General features: G+C 40.3%; 1 protein-coding gene across 1 annotated transcript; it reads right to left on the reverse strand.

Moving 5' to 3' along the window:
- sh2d7 (SH2 domain containing 7) lies at positions 1–17,596 on the reverse strand. Its single transcript, XM_055154351.1, has 7 exons — positions 17,370–17,596; positions 12,245–12,334; positions 10,971–11,139; positions 6,937–7,224; positions 3,968–4,120; positions 1,319–1,672; positions 1–248 (listed from the first exon to the last, which is right to left on the reverse strand). The coding sequence occupies exons 1-7, from the start codon at positions 17,594–17,596 to the stop codon at positions 198–200; spliced, it is 1,332 nt and encodes a 443-aa protein (XP_055010326.1). The 3' UTR covers positions 1–197.
- Between the last annotated feature and the right edge of the window lie 5,864 nt (positions 17,597–23,460).

The following is a 23,460-nucleotide window of genomic DNA, read 5'->3' on the forward strand; positions in this document are numbered from 1 at the left end:
AAAAAAAATAACATTTATAAACACAACTATTTCAGTAACACAGGATTATTTTCAGTGATGCAAACTGTGAATTTTTCAGAATATCTTTATACAAATGAGGGTCTTTCACAGAAACACATCACCTTGAAAACATTCAAAAGGAATCTTATTTTTCTATTTTCTTAAATATAAATACAGAAAATATGTCCTTTACTGAACTATTTCTTTAAGTAGAATGTGAAGTCAGAGAAGAAGTTCTTCCATTCTTTCTGTGGAAACAAAACAGGAATTATTGATTTTTGTCTCATATTTTGGCAATATTTACATTAAAGGGACTTTTCTGGTGGAGGGTCTGTCAGATCTACATACACATGTTATTGCTTCGTCTGGAATGTTCCACAGTATGACATTAAACCTTTTAAGCAAACCAGACCAAGTTACAGGTCAGATCTGTGGACAGGTGACCCTACTCACAGTCAAAATGTGTGTGTTTTTTACTGCATTTTTGAACTATAAAACCACCTGAAACTGAATAAATGTAAGACAGAGCTTTGTAAAGTCATACTGTGGAACATTCCAGACAGAGCATGACATCTCCATAGAAATAAACAGGTGACAGACCCTCAGTCTTAAAGTTACACATTTTGAATGGAGCTCTGTGATTGAAGTGCAGCCTGCGAATCTGGTTGTAGTTTATATATATATATATATATATATATATATATATATATATATATATATATATATATATATATATATATATATATATATATATATATATATATTTATTTATTTATATATATATATGTATGTGTGTGTATATATATATATATATATATATATATACACACATACATACATACATACAGTACATATATACATATATACACACAATGCAACTTTAACTTAACAACCAAATGTAATTTTCATATACATGTTCCAAAGTTTGGCATTAAGTGGCATTAAACATTTATCTCTGTGGAGACACATGTGACGCCACAGGGCCAAGATACAGTTTCAGGTCAATAAAAACCCATATTATTGAGTAAATGCAAAATAGATATGTTTAATGCCACATCAGGACATTCCAGACAAAGCAACAACATCTCCATGGAGAAAAAAGTTACATAATGCACCTTTAAAGGTCCCATTTTCTGATCTATGTTATAATGTTGTTTCCTCATCAAAAACAGACCAAAACCAACTCCAGGTCTGTTTTTGAGGCAGTAACAACATTATAACACAGCTTAAAACTCACAAGAGTCAGTTTTGCGTAATATAAAACCTTTAAATGATAAATTATACCATAAAAAAACAAAGTCATGAATTTCAGACTCACATTTTTGGACTTGTTCTTCTTGGTCTTCTTCTCCTCCACGCTCTCGTAAGTGGTACTTTCGTTTTCCTTTTTCTTTTCTGCCATCTCTTCGTAAACGTTGTTTTCCTTTTCTTTTTCCTTTTTTGTCATATCTTCATACGTCACCTCCTCATTTTTCGCTCTGTGTTTCACCTCAGTGTAGTGACCGCCCTCCGCTGCCTGGTAGAGGGGGTTGGACTTCAGCACCTCCTCAGACGCCAGCAGGTACGAGTAGGTGAGGCAGGTGACCTTTCTGAGGGGAGTTGGGGTCGGGAGTCTCGCTGAGTTTTCATTTTGGTCCAGAGCCAGAAAAGGCGTGTTTTGGTTCTCTGTGACCTGTGGGCAGAGGAGGGTAGAAAATGTTATATTTATTTAAAGGCCCCATATTACTGTATTTTTCAGAATATAAGATGCACCAGTCAAAAAATGTGTAATGAAGAAGAAAAAAACACACCGTATTTTCCGGGCTATTAGGCGATCTGGATTATAAAACGCACTGCAATTTGCAACTTTTAGCCAAAAATAGCTAAAATAAAATGTTTGTTTGTAAAATAAAATGGTTTGTTTGTTCTTTTCATTTTTCTTGTGTTCGTTGCTCTGAAATCTTGCACTCTTACTGTGAACGGGCGAGGAGAAAATTCAGTTTGTCGACTGGACAAAAGTTAGTTTGGTTGAATACGTTTCGTAGCTCATCCAAGCTGCTTCTTCAGTTTTTCAGCAGCTCAACCAAACTACCATATTTTCCGCACTATAAGAAGCACTGTCATTAAATGGTCTATTTTCAAACTTTTTTTTCACAAATAAACCGCACCGGACTTTAAAAGAAACACAACAGTGTGATGGTGAGTGGTGTTGTTTGTTTGTTCGTTCACGGTGACTCTGGGCTTTGTTCAGTTGTGGCGTGTAGGGAGGGTGTGTCTGGGACCAACGGATTGTCGGCGTGTTCACAGTGACTCAGTTGTTCAGTCGTGTCTAGAAGCGGCACGTCACGCTCGCTTTTTCGGTTCGTTCCTCCGTTCCGTTCCTCGTCGGCGTGGAGTGATGAGTGTGTCTGTGGGTGTTTTTCTCTGTGCGGTCGCTGTCTGCTCCGTGTGTGTTTGTGTGTTCTGCGGGTGGTGCGGCTTTGTAGTTTACTGAAGTCGTGCTGTGACACCCGAGTGGATTTGTGTATAGGGCGCTCTGGATTGTGGCGCGCAGTCGTTTTTTGATGGAGTTAGAGGCTCAAAAGCGCATCTAATAGTCCGGAAAATACGGTATATAAGTCACATTTTTGGGGGGAAATTATTTTATAAAATCAGAGACCAGGTAGTGACATTTCATCTTGAAAGTCAAGTTACTGTAATAACAATAGAACAGAGAACAACAGACTGTTAACGTAACCATTCTTCTTTAGTTTAGGTTGGGGTTAATTTGGGTCACTGTTTATGTCTGAGCACAGGGTGACCTATATTTGGCTTGGCCACAAGGGGGCAGGGTGGAGTCAAGCGCTACATGAACACACAGGTGTGAGTGTACTGGGTGTGTGGGTCACTGGAGGTCATTTTCTTTTTTATTGCTCTTTCTCAGGCTGGTGATCAAGCTTTCATTATTTAACTCTTTAATCTTATTGAACATCCCTCCACCCACCCTACTGCTTCTGCTCTATAAAGCAACGGACCACAACCTGGATTCTGAATCGCGTTAGGCCTGGATCCCCTGCACCCAGAAACGACAAAAGGTTAGGATTAAAATTGTCGCTGCAGTAACATAAACAACAGAACAGAACAAGTTTACCAAACTCTCCATCTCACTCCAAATCACTAAATCCATTCAATTCTTCATCCTCGGTGTCACTTCTGAACAACTCCTCGACCTCCGGTGGTAAACAGAGCGACGCTTCCTCTTCTGTGTCGCTGTCGTCAGACTCAGCATCAGTTCCAGTTAGAATTATTCGGGTCTTTCTGAATCCCGACAGGATGGTTTCGGTGTCGCTGAAGTCCAGGCTTTGTCCATCCATCCAGTGACAACAGGAAAGTTTCACGGTTCATCCTCCCGGTGTCACAAGTTTCTCGCTCACTCCAAACTTTCTTTCTTTTGCTCGATTACCATTTTCTGCTGCAGATTTCACGACTTGCAGTTTGTAATCTGCAAAATCTGATTTTGTTTTGGGGGCATTTGTGTTCAGTTTTCTCAGTCGTCTTTATGAGTTTGTTTAAATTTGAAGTAATGTGATACACTGACATGATACAGATAGAACAGAGGCTCTTTCTGCAGGAGACATGCGCAGTAGAGTGAAGTGACAGTGGTACAGGAGGAACAGGAGCAGCAGATACTCACACACAAGACTAGAGCTTCTCATGGCTTCACTCTGAACATTTTAATATATATGTCAGACTGGAGTATATGGAGTCACATAAAACACCCAGACCATGAAAAAAAGTGCCACTTATAGTCCAAAAAATAATGTTGTTACCTGATCACAAACATACCTGGGTCTTGTTTCATTCACTTTATTATTAGTCTACTATATCTCCAAAGCTCAAAATGTTCTGTTCCACCTTGTGATGTCATGAAGTGGTAGTTTTCAGGTTATCAGCTCCTTTTACCTTTTGTTTCGTAAAGACTGACAGTTATTTGAGCGACTGTACTCACCCTTGTCTGTGTGGGGCTGGACCTGGGTGAGCTCGGGGACACGTCTCCTCGCCTCTGGGTGGAGCTGACCGGGGTTAGAGGTTCGTTTTGTTGATCGTCGTCTGAGGAGACGGCGGAATCAAAGCTGAGGTGCGTGGCTTGGTTTGCAACGCACTGTGGGGGAAAAAATGCAGTGTATTAAAGGGACAGTATTCGGATCTGTGTTATAATGTTTCCTCATCACAAACAGACCTGGAGTTGTGTTTTGTTTCATCCACACATGTTTAACACACAAATGCTTCATATTTAGGTCTGAGTGCTTCTCTCAAACACTCTGACCCACCTTGTGATGTCATGTGGTAATACAGGAAGTGCTTCATTGTGGTTTTAAACTCTATACACCTTCACTAGAATCATTTGGACCAGGAGTTTCCTGGAGAGCTACCGGTATCTCACCAAAGGATTTCTGAATTACATGTACTGTGCTGAATAACTAAAATGTGTTTAGTTAAATGCCTTTTACCATCATACATGTTCCATTTTGATGCCTAACTTTGTACACTAATAAATGGTTTGTATTTTATAGGCATAGTGGCTCTTATATTTGCTCAATTTCTTGTGACGTCTAAAACCAGTAGCTCTCTGACATTTTTGTTTTGTAAAAGTAGCACTTTTTCAAAACGAAAAAAGGTTGGAGAATCCGTGTATCATTCGTTCATTCGTTTTTCAATATAAAACCAAAAATAAGAAAACGAAAAAAACAACAGTTTTCTTCGTTATTTGTCTCCAAAACCAAAATGAAAAAACGGATAACGATTCATTTTTTTCAGTTTTCGATTTTGTGTTTAAATGAAGAATGGAAAAAACGGATAACGGCCGTTTCCCGTTTACGTGACTTCAGTGACTGCGATGCCGAACTTTTGCACCGGGTACAGACTGAACCAGGACTGATCCAGGTCCGAGACCAGACCAGACCGGGACTAGAGCGGGACCAGAGCGGGACCAGAGCGGGACTGGGGCGGACTCTGAGCTTTGACTCTGAGCCTCCGTGGGGTCCAAGCCTCAGCTTCGAGCTCCGGCCCTGCTGTGGGCTCTGAGCCTCTGATCTGGTCTCGGTCTTGTCTCGGTCTTGTCTCTGTCTCCGGTCTGGTCCCGGTCTGGTCCCGGACCTGGTCCATTTGAACCAAAAGCTCTTAGTTCAGTTCGTTTTCGTTGGTGTGAAAGCGTCAGTTAGATGCTTTGCACCACCTCGGAACCAGCTGCTGTTCTTGAGCGCGGAGGACTGGAGCAGCCCGTCCGGACCTGTAGTCCACAGAACATTCTCACTTTCCCTCGGTCTCAGTCCCGCTCTGGTCCCGGTCTGGTCCCGGACCTGGATCAGGCCTGGATCAGTCCTGGTTCAGTCCGTATGTGGTGCAAAAGTTCGGCATCGCAGTCACGGAAGTCACGTAAACGGGAAACGGCCGTTATCCATTTTTTCCATTCTTCATTTAAACACAAAATCGAAAACTGAAAAAACGAATCATTATCTGTTTTTTCATTTTGGTTTTGGAGACAAATAACAAAGAAAACTGTTGTTTTTTCGTTTTCTTATTTTTGGTTTTATATTGAAAAACGAATGAACGAATGATACACGGATTTTGGAGACCCCTGATTTGGATGATTTCTGTCACGTAGAAACAGAGGGGGGACCCAAAACGCAGGACTGCTTCAAAGTATTTAATGACCAATCCAAAAAAATCCAAAAACTTGAACTAAACTGCCATGACACGAGACAAGGAGAAACTCTGACAGAGACAATGGACCAACAAAGGGCAGAGGAGAACACAGGGTCTAAATGCACACAGACACAGGTGAGACACACACAGGGCGGGGCAAACAATCAAGACAGGAAGTAAAAGTCAAAACTACAAGCTGACACGACAAATGTCAAAATAAAACACTAAAGGCACACTACACTACAGGGAAAAAGATTTCAAACTAAGCAAAAACAACGACTACAAAACATGAACCATGACAATTTCAGACCAGTTGCCAATTTCTACTGAACTAAAGGTAGAAGGTAGATGTTAACTCGCAAACTACAGCTTCATGACATCACAAGGTGGAGCAGAGCATTTTGAGGTTTGAAGATGTATAGACTAATAATAAAGAGTTACTCAAACGTGTGAATGAAACAAAACTCAACTCCAGATCTGTTCTTGAGGAGGGAACATTATAATATGAGTTCAAGTTCATAAGAGTCAGTTTTAAAAGTCAGTTCTAATAAAGGACCTTTAAGGACATTAATTTAGTGGATGTGAAAGCAGAGGGTCAGAGGAAGAGAAGGTCAGAGGGTCAGAGGAGAAGGTCAGAGGGTCAGAGGAGAAGGTCAGAGGGTCAACATCACAAGGTGGAGCAGAGTATTTTAAGCTTTGGAGATGTATAGACTAATAATAAAGAGTTACTCAAACGTGTGAATGAAACAAAACTCAACTCCAGGTCTGTTTTTGAGGAGGAGAAGGACAGAGGAGCAGAGGAGAGGGTCAGAGGAGCAGAGGAGAGGGTCAGAGGAGCAGAGGAGAGGTCAGAGGAGGTCAGAGGAGAAGGTCAGAGGAGCAGAGGAGAGGGTCAGAGGAGAGTAGAGGACAGAGGAGAGGAAGAGGTCAGAGGAGAGAGAGAGAAGGTCAGAGGAGGAGAGAGGAAGGTCAGAGGAGCAGAGGAGAGGAGCAGAGGAGAGAGGAAGAAGGTCAGAGGAGCAGAGGAGAAGGAGCAGAGGGTCAGAGGAGAGAGGAGAGAGGTTCAGAGGAGCAGAGAGAAGGTCAGAGGAGTCAGAGGAGAAAGTCAGATGAAGCAGAGGAGAGGGTCAGAGGATGGAGAGGAGCAGAGGAGAAGGACAGAGGGTCAGAGGAGCAGAGGAGAAGGTCAGAGGATGGAGAGGAGTCAGAGGAGAAGGTCAGAGGAGCAGCGTTGCTGAGGAGAAGGTCAGAGGGTCAGATGGAGCGTGTTACCTGGGACAGTGCCGTAGTATCCACAGATATCGAGTGGGTGAACTTCCTGGTGGACTTTGGAGGTAACACAGGCGCTTCTTCTGTACTATTATTATTATCAATATTATCATTATCATTATTATTATTATTATTATTACTGATCTGCGGCTGACTCTTTGTTTGAGGAGGCGTGTCTGTGGACTGCGCCCCCTTCTGGTCCCACAGGCTGCACAGGGCCCGGACGCTCACTCCACTCTGCCCTTTGGTGTTTACTTTCTGTATATTCACAGAATCGTACAGCTCCGAGTCCTACAGAAAAAAATCAAGACATTAAATTGTAGACAGTGTTGGGGAGTAACAGATTACATGTACCGGAGTTACGTAATCAGAGTACAAATTATGAGTAACTGTATTCAGTTACAGTTACTGTTTCAGTGAGTGGTACTTGGATTACAGTTACTTTGTTGAAATAAATGGATTACACAGAGGGATTTTCCTGTTTTTGGAAAATACACTCATTGCCGGGAACTAAACAAGGTCTAAACTAGATCTAAACCAGGTCTAAACCAGGTCTAAACCAGGACTAAACCAGGACTACACCAGGACTAAAACCAGGTCTAAACCAGGTCTAAACCAGGACTAAAACTAGATCTAAACCAGGTCTAAATCAGGTCTAAACCAGGTCTAAACCAGGACTAAACTAGATCTAAACCAGATCTAAATCAGGTCTAAACCAAGTCTAAACCAGGTCTAAAACAGGTCTAAAACCAGATCTAAAACCAGGTCTAAACCAGGACAAAAACAGGACTAAACCAGGACTAAAACCAGGTCTAAACTAGATCTAAACCAGGTCTAAACCAGGTCTAAACCAGGTCTAAAACCAGGACTAAAACCAGGTCTAAAACCAGGTCTAAACCAGGACTAAACCAGGATCTAACAGGATTTAACAGGACTAAACAGAACTAAATCATGCTGTGTGGACCGTGTCTCCTCATCTTCTATCAATAATATTTTTAATTTGGTTCAGTAAAGTCTGGGCTTTTCATTTTCTTTTATCAGATAAAACATCTTAGGTGAAGATATCCGAGTCTTTGCTTCTCTACAGTAAATCAAGTAATCCAAAGTATTCAGATTACATTACTCACTTTAAGTAATTTAATGGATTACGTTACAAACTACATTTTGGGGTTTGTAATCTGTAATCTGTAGGGGATTACATTTTAAAAGTCACCTTCCCAACAATGATTGTAGACAAACATAGAAATGTAGAGCATTGTTTTCCTAAACCTTTTTTCTGGAGACTCATATTTTAAAAGTCACAAACCTTTGCAACCCAAGTCAATAAACATTATTCATAAATCACAAAATAAAGGTGGATTTGATCATTATTGAACATTAATGAGGATATTTTAGTGTTGACTGAGCGATCGTGTCTGAACAATTAGTTTTACTCAAGTTTTAAACAATGAAAAACAGGAATTGAAGCAGCAATAAAAGGATCCATGAGTCGCCAATTTGGACATTAAATGTGCCCATTTCTTTTTCTTTTCAACATTCAATTGAACCAGCAATATTGGAACAAAATAGTTAATAAAATAATTAGAAAACTATTTGAAATTATACTAAACATGTCATAACATTTCAACATTTCTAATGAGATAGGTGGGCCTGTCTTTGTTTTTGGTAGGGGTGTGCAAAAATATCGGAATATCGATATATTGTATCGTTTAATGTGATGACACAGTATCGATATCGTGGGCTACTGTATCGATATATCACCTACAGCTACAGTTTTGTTGCTTGTGGAGTGAAAGGAAACTCATTTATGCAACACATTTGATATTTTTACTGTTTTGATGATTAAAATGTTTGTGTTTCATATGAACTTTGCACAAGAAGTGGTTTAACAAAGACTTTTAGTGTCACAGCCACGATTTAGCCTTTATTTTTTATTGAACCGTATCGAATCAATTTGAAATATATATCATATCGAATCGAAAGCTCACTGTATCGAGATATGTATCGTATCGTGGCCTGTGTATCGAGGTATGTATCGTATCTGCAACTTCTTAATGATACCCAGCCCTAGTTTTTGGAGCGTGTTCCAGGAGGAGAGCGCAGCAGCAGATCAGACGCAGGATTCAGTCTGTTTCTGTGCTTTGTTTTCATTTTTGTGAGCACAGAAAATCCCAATTCACACAAATATGTAGTAGTGAAAAGAATAAGCATAGAAACACTGACCCTACTGAGGATTGGAGATTCTGACAAAATGTTTATCCAGAATGACGAGAAGGTCACAGATCAGAACTGTGTACTGCAAACCTCCATGCAGATCGTGACAAGGCGACCCCAAAAAAATCTCTTGCGACCCACCTGACGGTCACGACTCAGACTTTGGGAAACAATGACGCAGACAGACTAACAACTCACTCTTACGTACTTACTCAAAACCCAACTCCAGGTCTGTTTTTGACAGGGAAACAACTTTATAACATGGTTTAAAGGTCACAAGGGTCAGTTTTGCGTAAATACAGGACCTTTAAAACTCTTTTTATGTTCTATAGGAGCCCAAACACTGGTCCCATTCATGTGAAGTGAAGAGGAAAATCTAAATTACTTGTGGCTAATGTTTAACTCACTGTACGAAGCTGCTGGTGTGACTTATGTAACGTATGTCAGCTACAATAGAAAACACAGTATAGTTAATCCAGGACTAAACCAGGTCTAAACCAGGATAAAACCAGATCTAAACCTAGGCTAAACAGGACTAAACCCAGACTAAACCAGGTCTAAACCAGGATAAAACCAGATCTAAACCAGGTCTAAACCAGGATAAAACCAGATCTAAACCTAGGCTAAACAGGACTAAACCCAGACTAAACCAGGTCTAAACCAGGATAAAACCAGATCTAAACCAGGTCTAAACCAGGTCTAAACCAGGTCTAAACCAATACTAAAATAAATCTAAACCAGGTCTAAACCCAGAATAAACCCAGACTAAAACAGGACTAAAAACATTTTGAAAATTTGGAAATCATAAAATTATAAATATCCTGCTCAAAATAATAAAAGGAACACTCTGAAAACAGATCTTTTTTTAAGAATAGTATTTAAAGCTGCATTGTGTAACTTTTCTGGGGGAGGCTCTGTCTCCAAATGCTTGTCTCCATGTTATTGCTTTGTCTGGAATGTTTCACAGTATGGCATTAACCCTTTTTATCTTCATGGAGACCAAACCACATTCATGTTCATGTGTTTTTATTTGGTCAATGTTTAACTCATTACAGTTTACATACTTTACTTTCAGTCTGATGCTCATGTCTGATGTCTGATGAATGAGACCTTCTTCGTATCGACACCTGCTCAGATGTTTTAGCATCAGTTAGAACGTGATTTTTACAATACTTTTGAGAGCACTTATAATGCAACGAAACTGTAAATGGAGAAGCAGTATAACTATCCATCCATTTTCTTCCACTTTATCTAGGGCCGGGTCGGGGGGGCAGCGGTCTAAGCATGGATTCCCAGACTTCCTTCGCCCCAAACACTTCCTCCTGCTCCTCCGTGTGGGATCCCAAAGTGTTCCCAGGCCAGCCCAGAGACATAGTACCTCCAGTGTGTCCTGGGTCTTCCCTGGAGCCTCCTCCCAGTAGGACATGCCCAGAACACCTCCTGAAGGAGTTCACCAGGAGGAACAGAAGCCCGAGCCACCTCAACTGCTCCTCTCGGTGTGAAGGAGCAGCGGCTCTACTCCGAGTTCCCCCCGTGTGACTGAGCTCCTCGCCCTGTCTCTAAGGGAGCACCCAGCCACCCTGTCGAGGAAACTCATTTTGGCCGCTTGTACCCGTGATCTCGTCCTTTCTGTCATTACCCAGAGTTCATGTCCGTAGGTGAGGGGAGGAGCGTAGATTGACAGTAAAATCAAGAGCTTTGCCTTTCGGCTCAGCTCCCTCTTCACCACAAAGGATCGATACAGCGACCGCATCACTGCCGACTCTGCACCGATCCGCCTGTCGCACTATAACTAATGCATTACTATTTGAGTATGACCTCACCTGCTCCCTCTCTTCGATGGTGAGGTATTCTCCAAAGGGCTGGATGGGGCAGATTTTGTAATGCTGAATCAGCTCAAACACGCTGCTGAACTGCTGCTCGTCTCCTGTGATACAGAACTGACCCTCTGGACTCTGGGAGATCACAAAATGGCGGCATCGCTCCTCTCCCCTGGAACATTCACCAAAAAAAAAAACCCATCAAAATATTGAAAATTAAAAAGTAAAAATCCCACTTATCTGATTTCAGAGGACTTGGGTGGGCGCTATTCTTCCCTACAATGTCCAGTGTCCCTCTACAGCTTCCCCAAAGATTTTTACCTCATTTTTATAAGGCATTCAATTTTGACTAAAAATATTCAACTGGAAAAGTATTCAAAATGACTCACTACACAACGCTATCGTTTAAGTGAGCTCCTCCAAAGAAGACCTTAACACTCCCTTAGCTCCTACAACCAAAAACGTCCAGCACCGCCTCTGTGTGACTGGAATTGGGATTTTCATCAAAGTAAAGAAATTCAATAGAAATATCTGAGGTTTTACTTTAAAGAGGAACCAAACACTAAATCCACTTTTTTCCTACAATATTTTTTGGCAACTTTACTGAACAGTAGGTAAATTTGCTTTCTGGCCTCTGCAATGTCCAGTAGTTGGTGACATTACACAGCACTACCCTGATTACACTCAAGAGAGAGTTTTGTGTTGTGATGGCCCCTGCTGTTCCACTATAGGGTGGACCTGGTGGACCTTCATGTTCCAGTTATTCTTCACAGGACGCAGAACACCTCTCTGTCTCTGTGGTACACTGAAGCTCTTTAACCGTAATAATGACCATGGAACGTTTATATGAAAAAATAGTTTAGATGAACTCATTGGAGCTGGAGCTGCACACATCGCTGTCTGAATGAATTGAATCACTGTTGTTTTGGAAATGACAGAAGGTCAAAGATCAAGCAGAACATCTACAACAACTGAACTATAAAACCAATGAACACACCGCTAATGGAAAAGCAGTTCTTGGTGGCACAGCTCTTACAGTAAATATTGAAGAAGACTTTGATGAACCTGAAGACACAAGACAGAGAGACAGAGTGGTGTTCACGTCCTGTGGAGAGGAACCAGAACCCGGAGCATGGCCCCAGTTACATGGAGCCAGAGAGCCACAATGGGACAGAGGGGGACGTCACATGAGTAATATTGGATCTTTCAGTTTGAAAGTGTGAAGTGAATGTAACCATCGTCTGTTTTCATTGCAAGAGACAAGAGCAGAGACTCACTTGTACGAGAGGACGTATCCTAACGTCTTTTCACTGAGTCTGAGCAGAAACACGCCCACAGCTTTGTCCTTCAGCTGCTCCTCTGCATCTCTGAAACAGAAACACAACTTCATGTTAGAGCAGAACATTTGTAGATTCTTAGTCAGGCTGGTGCCACCTAGTGCCTCTGCTCAGTTTCATTTCTCTCCAGTGACTAGATCAGGAATCAGAAAACACTAGACGGTTTCGCAAGAACCCTGGAAGTGCAAGTTCAGGCACCAGCCAATCAGCGAAGAGCCAGACATTCTGTGTTGGCAACGATTCCCGAGATCGAGGATTTAAAGCCGGAATAAAGAGAATGTTTGGTGAATTTTATCAAGGAGGAAGACATTATTGCCCTTCTTCCTTCGATTGGTTAAACAAAAAAAGTGCCCGCCTACTGTCGAGCGAACAAATTCCAACATTGCGAGGTCAGACAGTTTCTACAAAGTGAAACTGCCTGATAAACTAGGCTTGTAGACTCTCAAATATATTTTCAAATTCATGCATAATTGAGTATGACACAATAGCATGGGATAGTATCAGCAAGTAGCTGTAGATTCAGTAGTTCAAGCTGTAACTTTTCTTGTTTCCATGGAGCCTGGAATCTTCCGCAGTGTGGCATTAAACTCTTTTATCCTGCATTTATCCAATCACAGGATTTTTGCATTCTTACTGTGAGTGAGTTTGCCCCTCCATAGATCTGACCCGTAACTTGGCCTGGTGACTTAACCTGCTGTGTAGTTGTATAGTGAAACATTCATACATGACCTATTTCCAAGTTACTGCTTTCATAACATGCAAATAAGTTATATAATCTACTCGATCATATGTGTATTGTGTTTCAGGTTTAGGACGCTCCACTGGCTCAGGGTTGAATTTGATTTTACTTTCAATATTTTGAAATGCAAATAAATGACCTGAAGAGGTACAGGTCACTCGAAACAAAAGAGGAATATGATGTAAACATGGAATGAACGGACAATATTTAGGATTCAAACTAGAGGAACATTCAAATTCACTGTTAGGGGCTTTTCAGGGGATGTTTTTATGGATGTTTAAATTTGAAACGATTTCAACTTTAAATCATAGAACTTTCTTTCCTATTCCCTTGTGCTCTTATAATTGTTCTGATACAGCTCAAGATCATTCTAAAACTGTTCAGGAAAGGTTCATTTTTGTCCTGCGAATGGGACTTTTTTAGTTAAAAGTTTCAGAACATCCTAATTTTTCCAGTTATTTATTGCAATTCAAGTCGTGCAAGTCCAACGAAGAGCTTGAAATGGTGCAAAGGTCAGAACTGAACAGACAGAGGTTAAAAAAAAAGATAAAAGAACAAAACACAAGTCCAAGCTCTGCCAAAACTACCTCAGAAAAAAAGAACAAGATGGTGAGTTTGAAAACATGGAGTGTCCAGACTTAAACCCCATCGAGCTGGTTTGGGATGAACGGGACAGAAGAGTGAAAGTGAAGTGCCACACATTTATGGGAACTTCTGCAACAGACTTGGGAAGAACTTTCTGGAGAATATTTGATTTCTGTTGTAAAAAGAACGAGCCACGAGTGTGTTCAGCTGTTATATCTGCCAAAGGTCGACACTTTCATCAATTAAAAGTTTAGAAAAAACTGGAAAAAGCACGGTGTTCTAAAACTTTTGACTGGTTCTGTAATTCAAAGTGCTTTACAGAATAAGAAATACATTAAAATCCAGTGGTGGTCTGTTCACTCCCTTTGGTTGTGTTGCTTTCACACATGTATTTTCATATTAAAGCATTTGACCAATCACATTTCAGTCGTCATTTGTTGCTAGGCAGAGTCAACGTCAAAGAAGTCTGCCTGAGGCCTTCACAATCCGTTCTGCAGGCCGAACACAAAATAAATGTCGATGAACCTGCTGCTTCAACCAATCAGATTTTGCGTTGGTGTCGCCAGGGCCTTTAGCAGCGAACAACAACGTGATCGGACTCGGAGAGCGAACCAGCCAAAGCAGCAAACTACAACTACATCTGCAGCGGCTACGGAAATCGAAATTATTATTACTATGTTTTACTGTTATTAATGACCAGTGGCGTAGTGGAGATTTTATTTTAAGTGGGGGAACGCGATTCGTGACTTAACCAGGAGGACTAAACCAGGACTAAACCAGGACTACACCATGTCTAAATCAGGTCTAAATCAGGACTAAACCAGGACTAATCTTGAACATGAGAGAGAGAGAGAACACCAAGTCCACGGCAAAGGGTGTTCGCAAAGCGCGATCGGGCGACGACTGCCCTAAGCCGGTCCTTTTCGCCTGCGGTCACTCGCTTCTACGCAGGTGCACCTTTGGGCCTGTCTCTGGTTTAGTCCTAGTTTAGACCTGGTTTAGTTCTGGTTCAGTCCTGGACCCTCATGTCGCAGGTCACTATAGGCGAGTTTCAGCTGACGTCATTGTTATTAAAAGCCCGCGTTGCTGCTGGGAAATATTTTGGTCGGAGGCAAGAAACACGGTAGCGTCAAACACAGTGCGTAACCTCGCGTATTTATCCCCGATAATGGTAAATTCCTGCTGCATTATCGGATGCACAAATAGAAGCACGGAAGAAGGAAAATGTCTTTTTCGTATTCTGAGTGAAAAAGAACCACTAACGGTGAATTAAACGACTTTCAAACATTCCGCAGAGCAAACGTAGAAGATCCTAACAAACCGTGGACTCCAACAAGTTCAACGACACATCGAGACTCTTGGAGGTTTTCATCTTTTCTGCTGTGAATGGCCCAGGAGTTTCCACCAAGTCATTGTGGATATCGCCCAAGTGAATATTTGTCCAGGTAGTTGGCGATTCTGACCAGAAATTTGGTTTGGTCCACCTTTTGTCGGGGTTGAAAAGGGTGATTTGTCGTCCGTCGATGCTTATGACCAATTTCTGGTCAAATGGTCTTGGGTCCTCTGTCGTTAGACTGGATAAATAACCGGGATCAATACCCTTTACGTGCTTTCTCGCTCCGTCCGTCATGTTGAATTCGTGTTTCTTGCCGGCGACCAAAATAATTCCCAGCATGCAACGCGCGCTTTTGTCAACAATGGAACTCTCCTATAGGACAGTACTGGAGATATCAGTGTTTCCCGCAGCGCTTTATAGTTAAAGCAGCCTCTCCGTGCTACTACTGAAGGCCTAGGTGTGAAAAGCGCGGTCTGCCACTGTTAAAATCCCAATAAAAAGCAAAACAAAACACAAATAATCATTGTAAAATTTTAAAAAAGAGAGACATTAAATTAGAGATTGGTCACTTCATGCACCACACAACAGAGAGAGGAAGTTAAAGAGCATTTTTGTGTAATTTAGTTATTATACTGCACCAAATTGTAACATACTTTTATACTGGGCAATTCTGGTGAAGTGTCTTGCCTAAGAACACAACTACAGAGCTCGGTTTGAGTGGGAATCGACCCTCTGACCTTCTGACTTTATTAGTCCATGAGGGAAATAACTCGGAGACAGTAGCTCACACCTCGCTTTTTATTACAATAGCACAGAGTTAAAACACAAAACAAAGCAGACACACAAATCATCAATGTTTGTTTATGCAAAAAATTAAAAAAATTGCAACTGCCCCTACGATCACCACAATTTACACTAGGCAAAGTGGGTGACGTGTCTTGCCTAAGGACACAATGGCAGTAAAACAGTAAAGTCACTGTATTCTTGTCCAAATTTCCCACCCCTACAGACCAGTGACGTACATAAATATATGACTTATTTACACTTAAAAGGTCTATATTACACTATTTTTTAATGATGTTATAATGTTTTTTCCTCGTCGTAAACAGACCTGGAGTTGTGTTTTGTTTCATTCACATGTTTTAACGCACAAAACCTGCAGATTTAGGCTGAGTTCATCTCTAAAACAGAACCACATTGTGATTTCAGGTGGTAATGCAGAAAAAAAAGTTGCACTGTGTTTTTATTTGGATCATTTAAATCCTGGAATTGTCAATCTCTACTGAACAAAAGAGCAAAAAGAGAACTGTAAACTTCAAAACTACAGCTTCATGACGTCACAAGGTGGAACAGAGCGTTTCGAGTTACTCAAACATGTGTGAACCAAACAAAACACAACTTCAGGCATGTTTGTGATGAGGAAACATTCAAACTCAGTTAGCCCTGGTTCAGTCCAGGTTTAGCCCTGGTTTAGACCTGGTTTCGTCCTGGTTTAGCCCTGGTTTAGTCCCTATTTAGTCCTGGTTCAGTCCTGGTTTAGCCTTGGTTTAGTCCTGGTTTAGCCCTGGTTTAGACCTGGTTTAGTCCTGGTTTAGTCCTGGTTTAGTCCTGGTTTAGTCCCGGTTTAATCCTGGTTTAGCCTTGGTTTAGTCCTGGATTAGCCCTGGTTTATCCCTGGTTTAGACCTGGTTTAGTCCCTATTTAGTCCTGGTTTAGTCCTGGTTTAATCCTGGTTTAGCATTGGTTTAGTCCTGGTTTAGCCCTGGTTTAGTCCTGGATTAGTCCTGGTTTAGTCCTGGTTTAGTCCCGGTTTAGTCCAGGTTTAGTCCTGGCTTAATCCTGGTTTAGTCCTGGATTAGTCCTGGATTAGTACTGGTTTAGTCCAGGTTTAGTCCTGGTTTAATCCTGGTTTAGTCCTGGTTTAGTCCTGGTTTAGTCCAGGTTTAGTCCCGGTTTAGTCCAGGTTTAGTCCTGGCTTAGACTTTGTTCAGATCTGGTTTAGTCCCGGTTTAATCCTGGTTTAGTCCTGGTTTAGTCCTGGTTTAGTCCCGGTTTAGTCCCGGTTTAGTCCAGGTTTAGTCCAGGTTTAGTCCTGGCTTAATCCTGGTTTAGTCCTGGATTAGTCCTGGTTTAGTCCAGGTTTAGTCCTGGTTTAATCCTGGTTTAGTCCTGGTTTAGTCCAGGTTTAGTCCCGGTTTAGTCCAGGTTTAGTCCTGGCTTAGACTTTGTTCAGATCTGGTTTGTCCCGGTTTAGCCCTGGTTCAGTTCTGGTTTAGTCCTGGTTTAGTCCTGGTTTAGCCCTGGTTTAGTCCTAGTTCAGTCCTGGTTTAGCCCTGGTTTAGCCCTGGTTTAGTCCTGGTTTAGTCCTGGTTTAGTCAAATCTACTATAAACTGAATGCACTCACTTTCTCGTTGCCAGTCCGTGAAACCAGTCTGGAAACTGTCCGTTGTGGGCCAGTGTTGCCGCCTGCGTCTCCGAGAACCACTTCAAAACCAGCTCCTTCAGTCCCCCATCTAGACCCGGCTCTGGACCGGGCTCTGGACCCGGCTCTGGACCCGGCTCTGGACTAGGATCTCGGCCGTCCAGAGACCCGTCCGCGGAAAGCCTGCTCGTCTCCATGTCCCTGAGCATCTGCGCTGGACCAGAGCCGCTGCAGCCTGATTTGAATAACTCCGCTGGGCGTCACAGCTCCTCTATAAGGCCTTTGTTTGGTTTATTATCTCTGAACGCGCAAACTCACTGGAACATGTATTTTCATTTGACTATCTCAGTTCCACGTACAGATTCTTACAATGCCTTTATATTATATTTATAGTTTGCACAGGAAAGTGCTGGTTTTCAAACAAAGTCGCATTCTAACAACATGAAATACAGACGGATTTAATAAAGTGGAGCAGCTAAAATGAATACTGAGTGCGTTATAATAATCCCTACACTTGTAACTTTTTGGTTTTGGGATCCGTCACCTGCCTGAAGAGATAAGGCTTGGACCGTCAGTATCATCTTTTAAATCTAAATCCTTCCTTTAACTGGTCTTACCTTGATTTTATTCCAAGTTTATTTATTTTTATTCTTTTTCTTTTATTTTTTTATAATAATTAATCAAATTGTTTGCATCATTGTCTGTTTTTGTGCTTTCTGTGTGCTATTTTTGTGCTTTTTTATTGTTCATTGCCACTTGTACAGCACTTTGTAAACCTTGAGTTAATATTATTATTAGTAGTATTAGTATTTGTATTAGTATTTGTATTTGTATTAGTATATGTCATTGTTCTGCCTGGAATGTTCCACAGTGTGACATTAAACAGCTCTACTTGACATTTATTCAATTACAGGTGGTTTTATAGCTCAAAAATACAGAGAAAAACTGACATTCTGACTGTGAGGGGGGGTCGCCTTTCCACAGATCTGACCTGTAACTTGGTCTGGTTTGGTCTCCATGGAGATAGAAAGGTTTAATGCCACACTGTGAAACATTCCAGACAAAGAAATAACATCTCCGTAGAGAAATGCATCTTACGAACGCTCCACTAGGAGGTGCGCAAAAATATCGAAAAAATCAAAATATCGTCTCGTTTAAGAGATATGCGTTTATTAGTCCCACAGTGGGGAAATTCCAGTGTTGCAACGTGCAATTTTAAGAACAGCAGGAAAATAATAACATGCAATAAAACAGATAATAGATAATGGCTTAAAAATAATTTTAAAATGGACTTAAAAATATATGTAATGATATGTGAATAATGTGATGATATGTATTGATATCGTCCACTGGGGGTGTGCAAAGATATCTCCTGTATCAATATATCTTGAGTATTTTTTGGTATATTTTACTAAATTATTTTGTTACAGAGCTACAGTTTTGTAGCCTGATTGATCAGCCAGATTCACTTTGTGGAAACCATCTGACCTCGCAGCATTAGGATTCGTTCACCCAACAGTAGGGGGGTACTTTTTTATTTAACCAATCGCTGCTATTTGATCGTGACGTATGTAATGTACCAAATCCCGTAGAAAGAAGGACAATAACGTCTTTTCCCTTGATAAAATTCACCAAACTTTCTCTTTGTTCTGGCTATAAATCCTCAATCTCAGGAATCGACAACACAGAATGTCTGGCTCTTCGCTGATTGGCTGGTGCCTGAACTTCCACTTCCAGGGTTTTTGCAAACCTTCTAGTGTATCTGATTCCTGACCTAGTTGCTGGAGAGAAATGAAATTGAGCAGAAGCACTAGGTGGCGCCAGACTGGATAACAGTTTTGTTGTATTTAGAGAAAGGAAACTCATTTATGGGCCCGGTCAAGCAGAAGTAAACAGCAAGGCCAAAAATTCAAGTTAATGCATCTGATATAAAAATGTATTCAGCAGATAGCAGCTGTACTCTAGTTTATGAAACTGTTTACCTTTTTTCTGTACCATTTTTGGTTCTAAACTTACATACATTTTAAACAGACCATGTCACATGTACAATTTTTAGGCCTTGAACAAGAATTACTTCCCAAATTTCAAAGACCTGCAAATCCTCTTCAGGTTAACTTTCAAGCTTCATCTTTGACTAATCTAAATCTAGGTAAAAAACTTATGAAAATTAAAACTATTAGGTGTTAGTATCTGGTAAAACCTGTGTTTTACAAGTCTAAAACAATGGTAATTTTCCCTCCGTTACTTTTCCCTCCGTTACCATGACCTTTCTTAATAAAAAATTTAATTACTCAAAAATTAAGACGTTTTTCAACCTAATCTTGTACCATATGGTAGAAAACTATATGAAGCAAATATTCAAACCAGTTTGTTAAGGATATGTAAGTGAGAACCAAGAGTTATCACTGTTTGGATTTATTGAACAAAAAGTGCTGCATATTTCATTCCCTCCGTTACCGACATGAGTTTTTAAAATTTTTTTGTCAACAACTTGAAAGAATATCACAGGTTTAACTTGACCCTGTTGGAGTGTAACTCTTTCCTACATTCTGATACTTTACTTATTTCAATAGTCCCTCTAGTTTCTGAATAAGAGACATTTGAATGTAAAAAATCTGCCCCTGTTTCCCTCCGTTACCACTTGACTGGACCCTTATGTGACACATTTGACATTTTCACAGTTTTGATGAGTAAAATGTTTGTGTTTCATATAAACTTTGCACAAGAAGTGGTTTAACAAAAACTTTTAGTATCACAGACATGATTTAGCCTTTTTAATTTATTTTTTATTGAACCGTATCGAATCGATTTGAAATATATTGTATCAAACCGAAAGCTCGACCGAAAGCGACCTTCTGGTGTTCTAAGAGTTTGAAATGATGTTGTAGATTGAAATACAGAGTGTCGTGATCGCACAAACATCTATGCAAATAAATGTTCTATACTGTACTAGTGTATTTGTGCTCTACAGTGAAGCCGGTGCCTCTGGTTTGCTTATGAGACATGACATTGTTTTCCGACACATGTAAATAGTAAACAGGAGGAGAGTTCACACGCCAAGTCTGTCCACCGTTCACTCAATTCAGTGAAATGTAACTGTACCTTTCACTGTACAATGGAAAAAAAAACTACTTAAACTTAACTTAAATTAAGAACATTTGAGTTTATTTGAGTAGATTCACCTTCACAAGTAAAATTATCCACCAATGGAATAAATGTGTTTATCTGAATTCAAGCAACATTCGATTTTGTTTCTTATTTTGAGTTGTAAAAAGTTGTTTTTTTTCTTATTTTAAGTTCAGCAGGATGTATTTTCATATTTATGTACAACATGTCCATTGTTCCATTGGTAGATTATTTTACATGTCAAGTGAAATTTACTCAAATCATGATAAAACTTTCTTGATCTGAGTCATCTTAACTTGGCTACGTTTTGTTTTTTGCAGTGTAGTTCTTTATTTAGTCCCTCTTTAATTCTAGTTAGATCCTGGTTTGGTTCTGGTTTAGTCCTGGTTTAGTCTTTGTTTAGTCCCTCTTTAATTCTAGTTAAATGTGGGTTTAGTTCTAGTTTAGTCCTGGTTAATCCTGTTTTAGTCCTGGCTTAGTCTTGGCTTAGCCTTTTTCCTGGTTTAGGCATGGTTTAGTCCTTGTTTAGTCCTGCTTTAGTCCTGGTTTAGTCCTGGTTTGGCCCTGATTTAGTCCTGCTTTGGGCCTGATTTAGTCCTGCTTTAGTCTTGTTTATTCCTGCTTTAGACCTGCTTTAGTCCTGATTTAGTACTGGTTTAGTCTTGGCTTAGTCCTGTTTTAGTCCTGCTTTAGTCTTGGTTCAGTCCTCATTTAGTCCTGGTTCTGTCCTGGTTTAGTTCTGTTTTAGTCCTGTTTTAGTCCTGGTTTAGTCCCACTTTAGTCCCGGTTTAGTCGTGCTTTAGTCCTGGTTTAATCCTGTTTTAGTCCTGTTTTAGTCCTGGTTTATTCCTGGTTTAGTCCTGCTTTAGTCCTGATTTAGTACTGGTTTAGTCTTGGCATAGTCCTGGATTAGTCCTGGTTTAGTACTGGTTTAGTCCTGTTTTAGTCCTGGTTTAGTCCTGGTTTAGTCCTGTTTTAGTCCTGGTTTAGTACTGGTTTAGTCCTGTTTAAGTCCTGGTTTAGTCCTGGTTTAGTCCTGTTTTAGTCCTGATTTAGTACTGGTTTAGTCTTGGCTTAGTCCTGGTTTAGTCCTGGTTTAGTCCTGGTTTAGTCCTGTTTTAGTCCTGGTTTAGTCCTGTTTTAGTCCTGGTTTAGTCCTGATTTAGTCCTGGTTTAGTTTCTTTCTCTTTCTCACTCATCCAGATAATTGCTGGGACAATCCAGTCAGAGATACCTTGAGTTATTATTAGTCTGTTTTATCTATAGGCCTGTCTGTGCCCCGGTGCATTGTGGGTAGGGTGTCCTATTTTCTGCTCCTGTCGGCGGGTGAGTGAGACGACAGGTGCCACTCGGGGACCACGCTCCAGTCCCTGCCATTTCTACAAACCACAACACACACACACGCTTCTCTGCAGGATTTTTTACTTTTACTCACAGCTGAAGGATTAACTCTCTATTTTTTCTCGCACAAGGACAAATTCTGCAATATTTTAAAACGTTTTGGAGGATTTTTTGGTGACCCAAAGACGATGGTAAGAATTTAAAAGCTGAAAATTCCTCTTTACAACGTGTTAAAATGACTTGAGCGAAGAATTTTGTTTTGTAGCAGCGTTTTCTTTTGTGTTTTTTCTCTTTAATGACTTAAAAATACCGTGCCTTGTTGCTATTTTTTATAATAAATGTGCAGGTTTTTGTTTGTTTTAACATTTTTTAAGTGTTCAACGTATATTTATTTTTTATTATATATATTTTTTATGTTTGTTGTACATTTATTACATTTTTTAAAATCTTATAATAGAGGTTTTTAGCCGTGTTTGAACCATGTTTCCTCATCACAAACAGACCTGGAGTTGTGTTTTGTTTCTTCCACACGTGTTTGAGTAATCCTTTATTATTAGACTGTTTACGTCTGCAAAGCTCAAAATGTTCTGGTCCACCTTGTGATGTCATGAAGTTGTAGTTTTCAAGTGGCTCCTTTTATCCTTTTTAGCTTTAGTCCAGTAGAAATGTGCAATCCCAGGGCTGAAATCAAATGCTTGTTTTATTTATTTTACAAAACACATACAAACATTTAGAATAGTTCATACAGTTCTGTGGAAGAAATCGATCCAGAAGTTACATCAGTTTATAAAAGATATATACAAAAACAAAATACATAGATACAAGTTGTTTTTCAGATCTCAAAACACAGCTCCAGGTTTGTTTTCAGCTGTATATGTTTTATGGTCTTGATCTCAGAGCCGTACAGAAGGACATGTTTGTTTCAGATTGCGTCACAACATTCTACAGGCCAATAGATCTTTTTCACAATGTGATTTGTGCAGTTTAAATGTTAGTCATGTCACCTGTGAACATTTGTAGTATTTAAACTGCACAAATCTCTCTGTCTGTGCAAATATCGACATCATGAAATCGATTTTAAATGTTAATTGTAGAATCAGTCTGAGTGAACATGTTACTTTTATTTTATTCATGACCATAACATTAGTTGTGTTCAGTGGTTCACTAATGTTAGTTGTCAGAGGTGGGGACTTGCAAATCGTGACTTGAACTCAAGTCAGACCTGAGGCACTATTTTTAGGACTAGAGACTTGACTTGGTAAAATGGACTAAGATTTGGGACTCGACTTGGACTTGAGGCCTGTGACTTGAGATGCACTTTAAAATCTGAATTCTTTCTGTTCTGACCGTAATGATTCAGTCAAAGAAAGGCATGTCCAAATTATGGTCCGTGGGCCAAATGCGGCCCCCAGACAAATTTTTCTTGGCCCTCAGACTTCCAGGTGAATTGGCCCAAATTACCTGGCATCAATTAAAAATGAACTTTTTACTGCAAGTTTCTTGAAAATCTACCATGATAAAGCTCATATTAAATATTGGTGTGTAGTTTTAAGTATCTTAGCACGAATAAAAGTCTGATGGTTCATTCTAACATGTTAAACATTCA

This window comes from Boleophthalmus pectinirostris, unplaced genomic scaffold, assembly GCF_026225935.1.
Source record: "Boleophthalmus pectinirostris isolate CB_2022bp ecotype Guang Dong unplaced genomic scaffold, ASM2622593v1 HiC_scaffold_19, whole genome shotgun sequence".
Classification (NCBI taxonomy): Eukaryota; Metazoa; Chordata; class Actinopteri; order Gobiiformes; family Gobiidae; genus Boleophthalmus; species Boleophthalmus pectinirostris.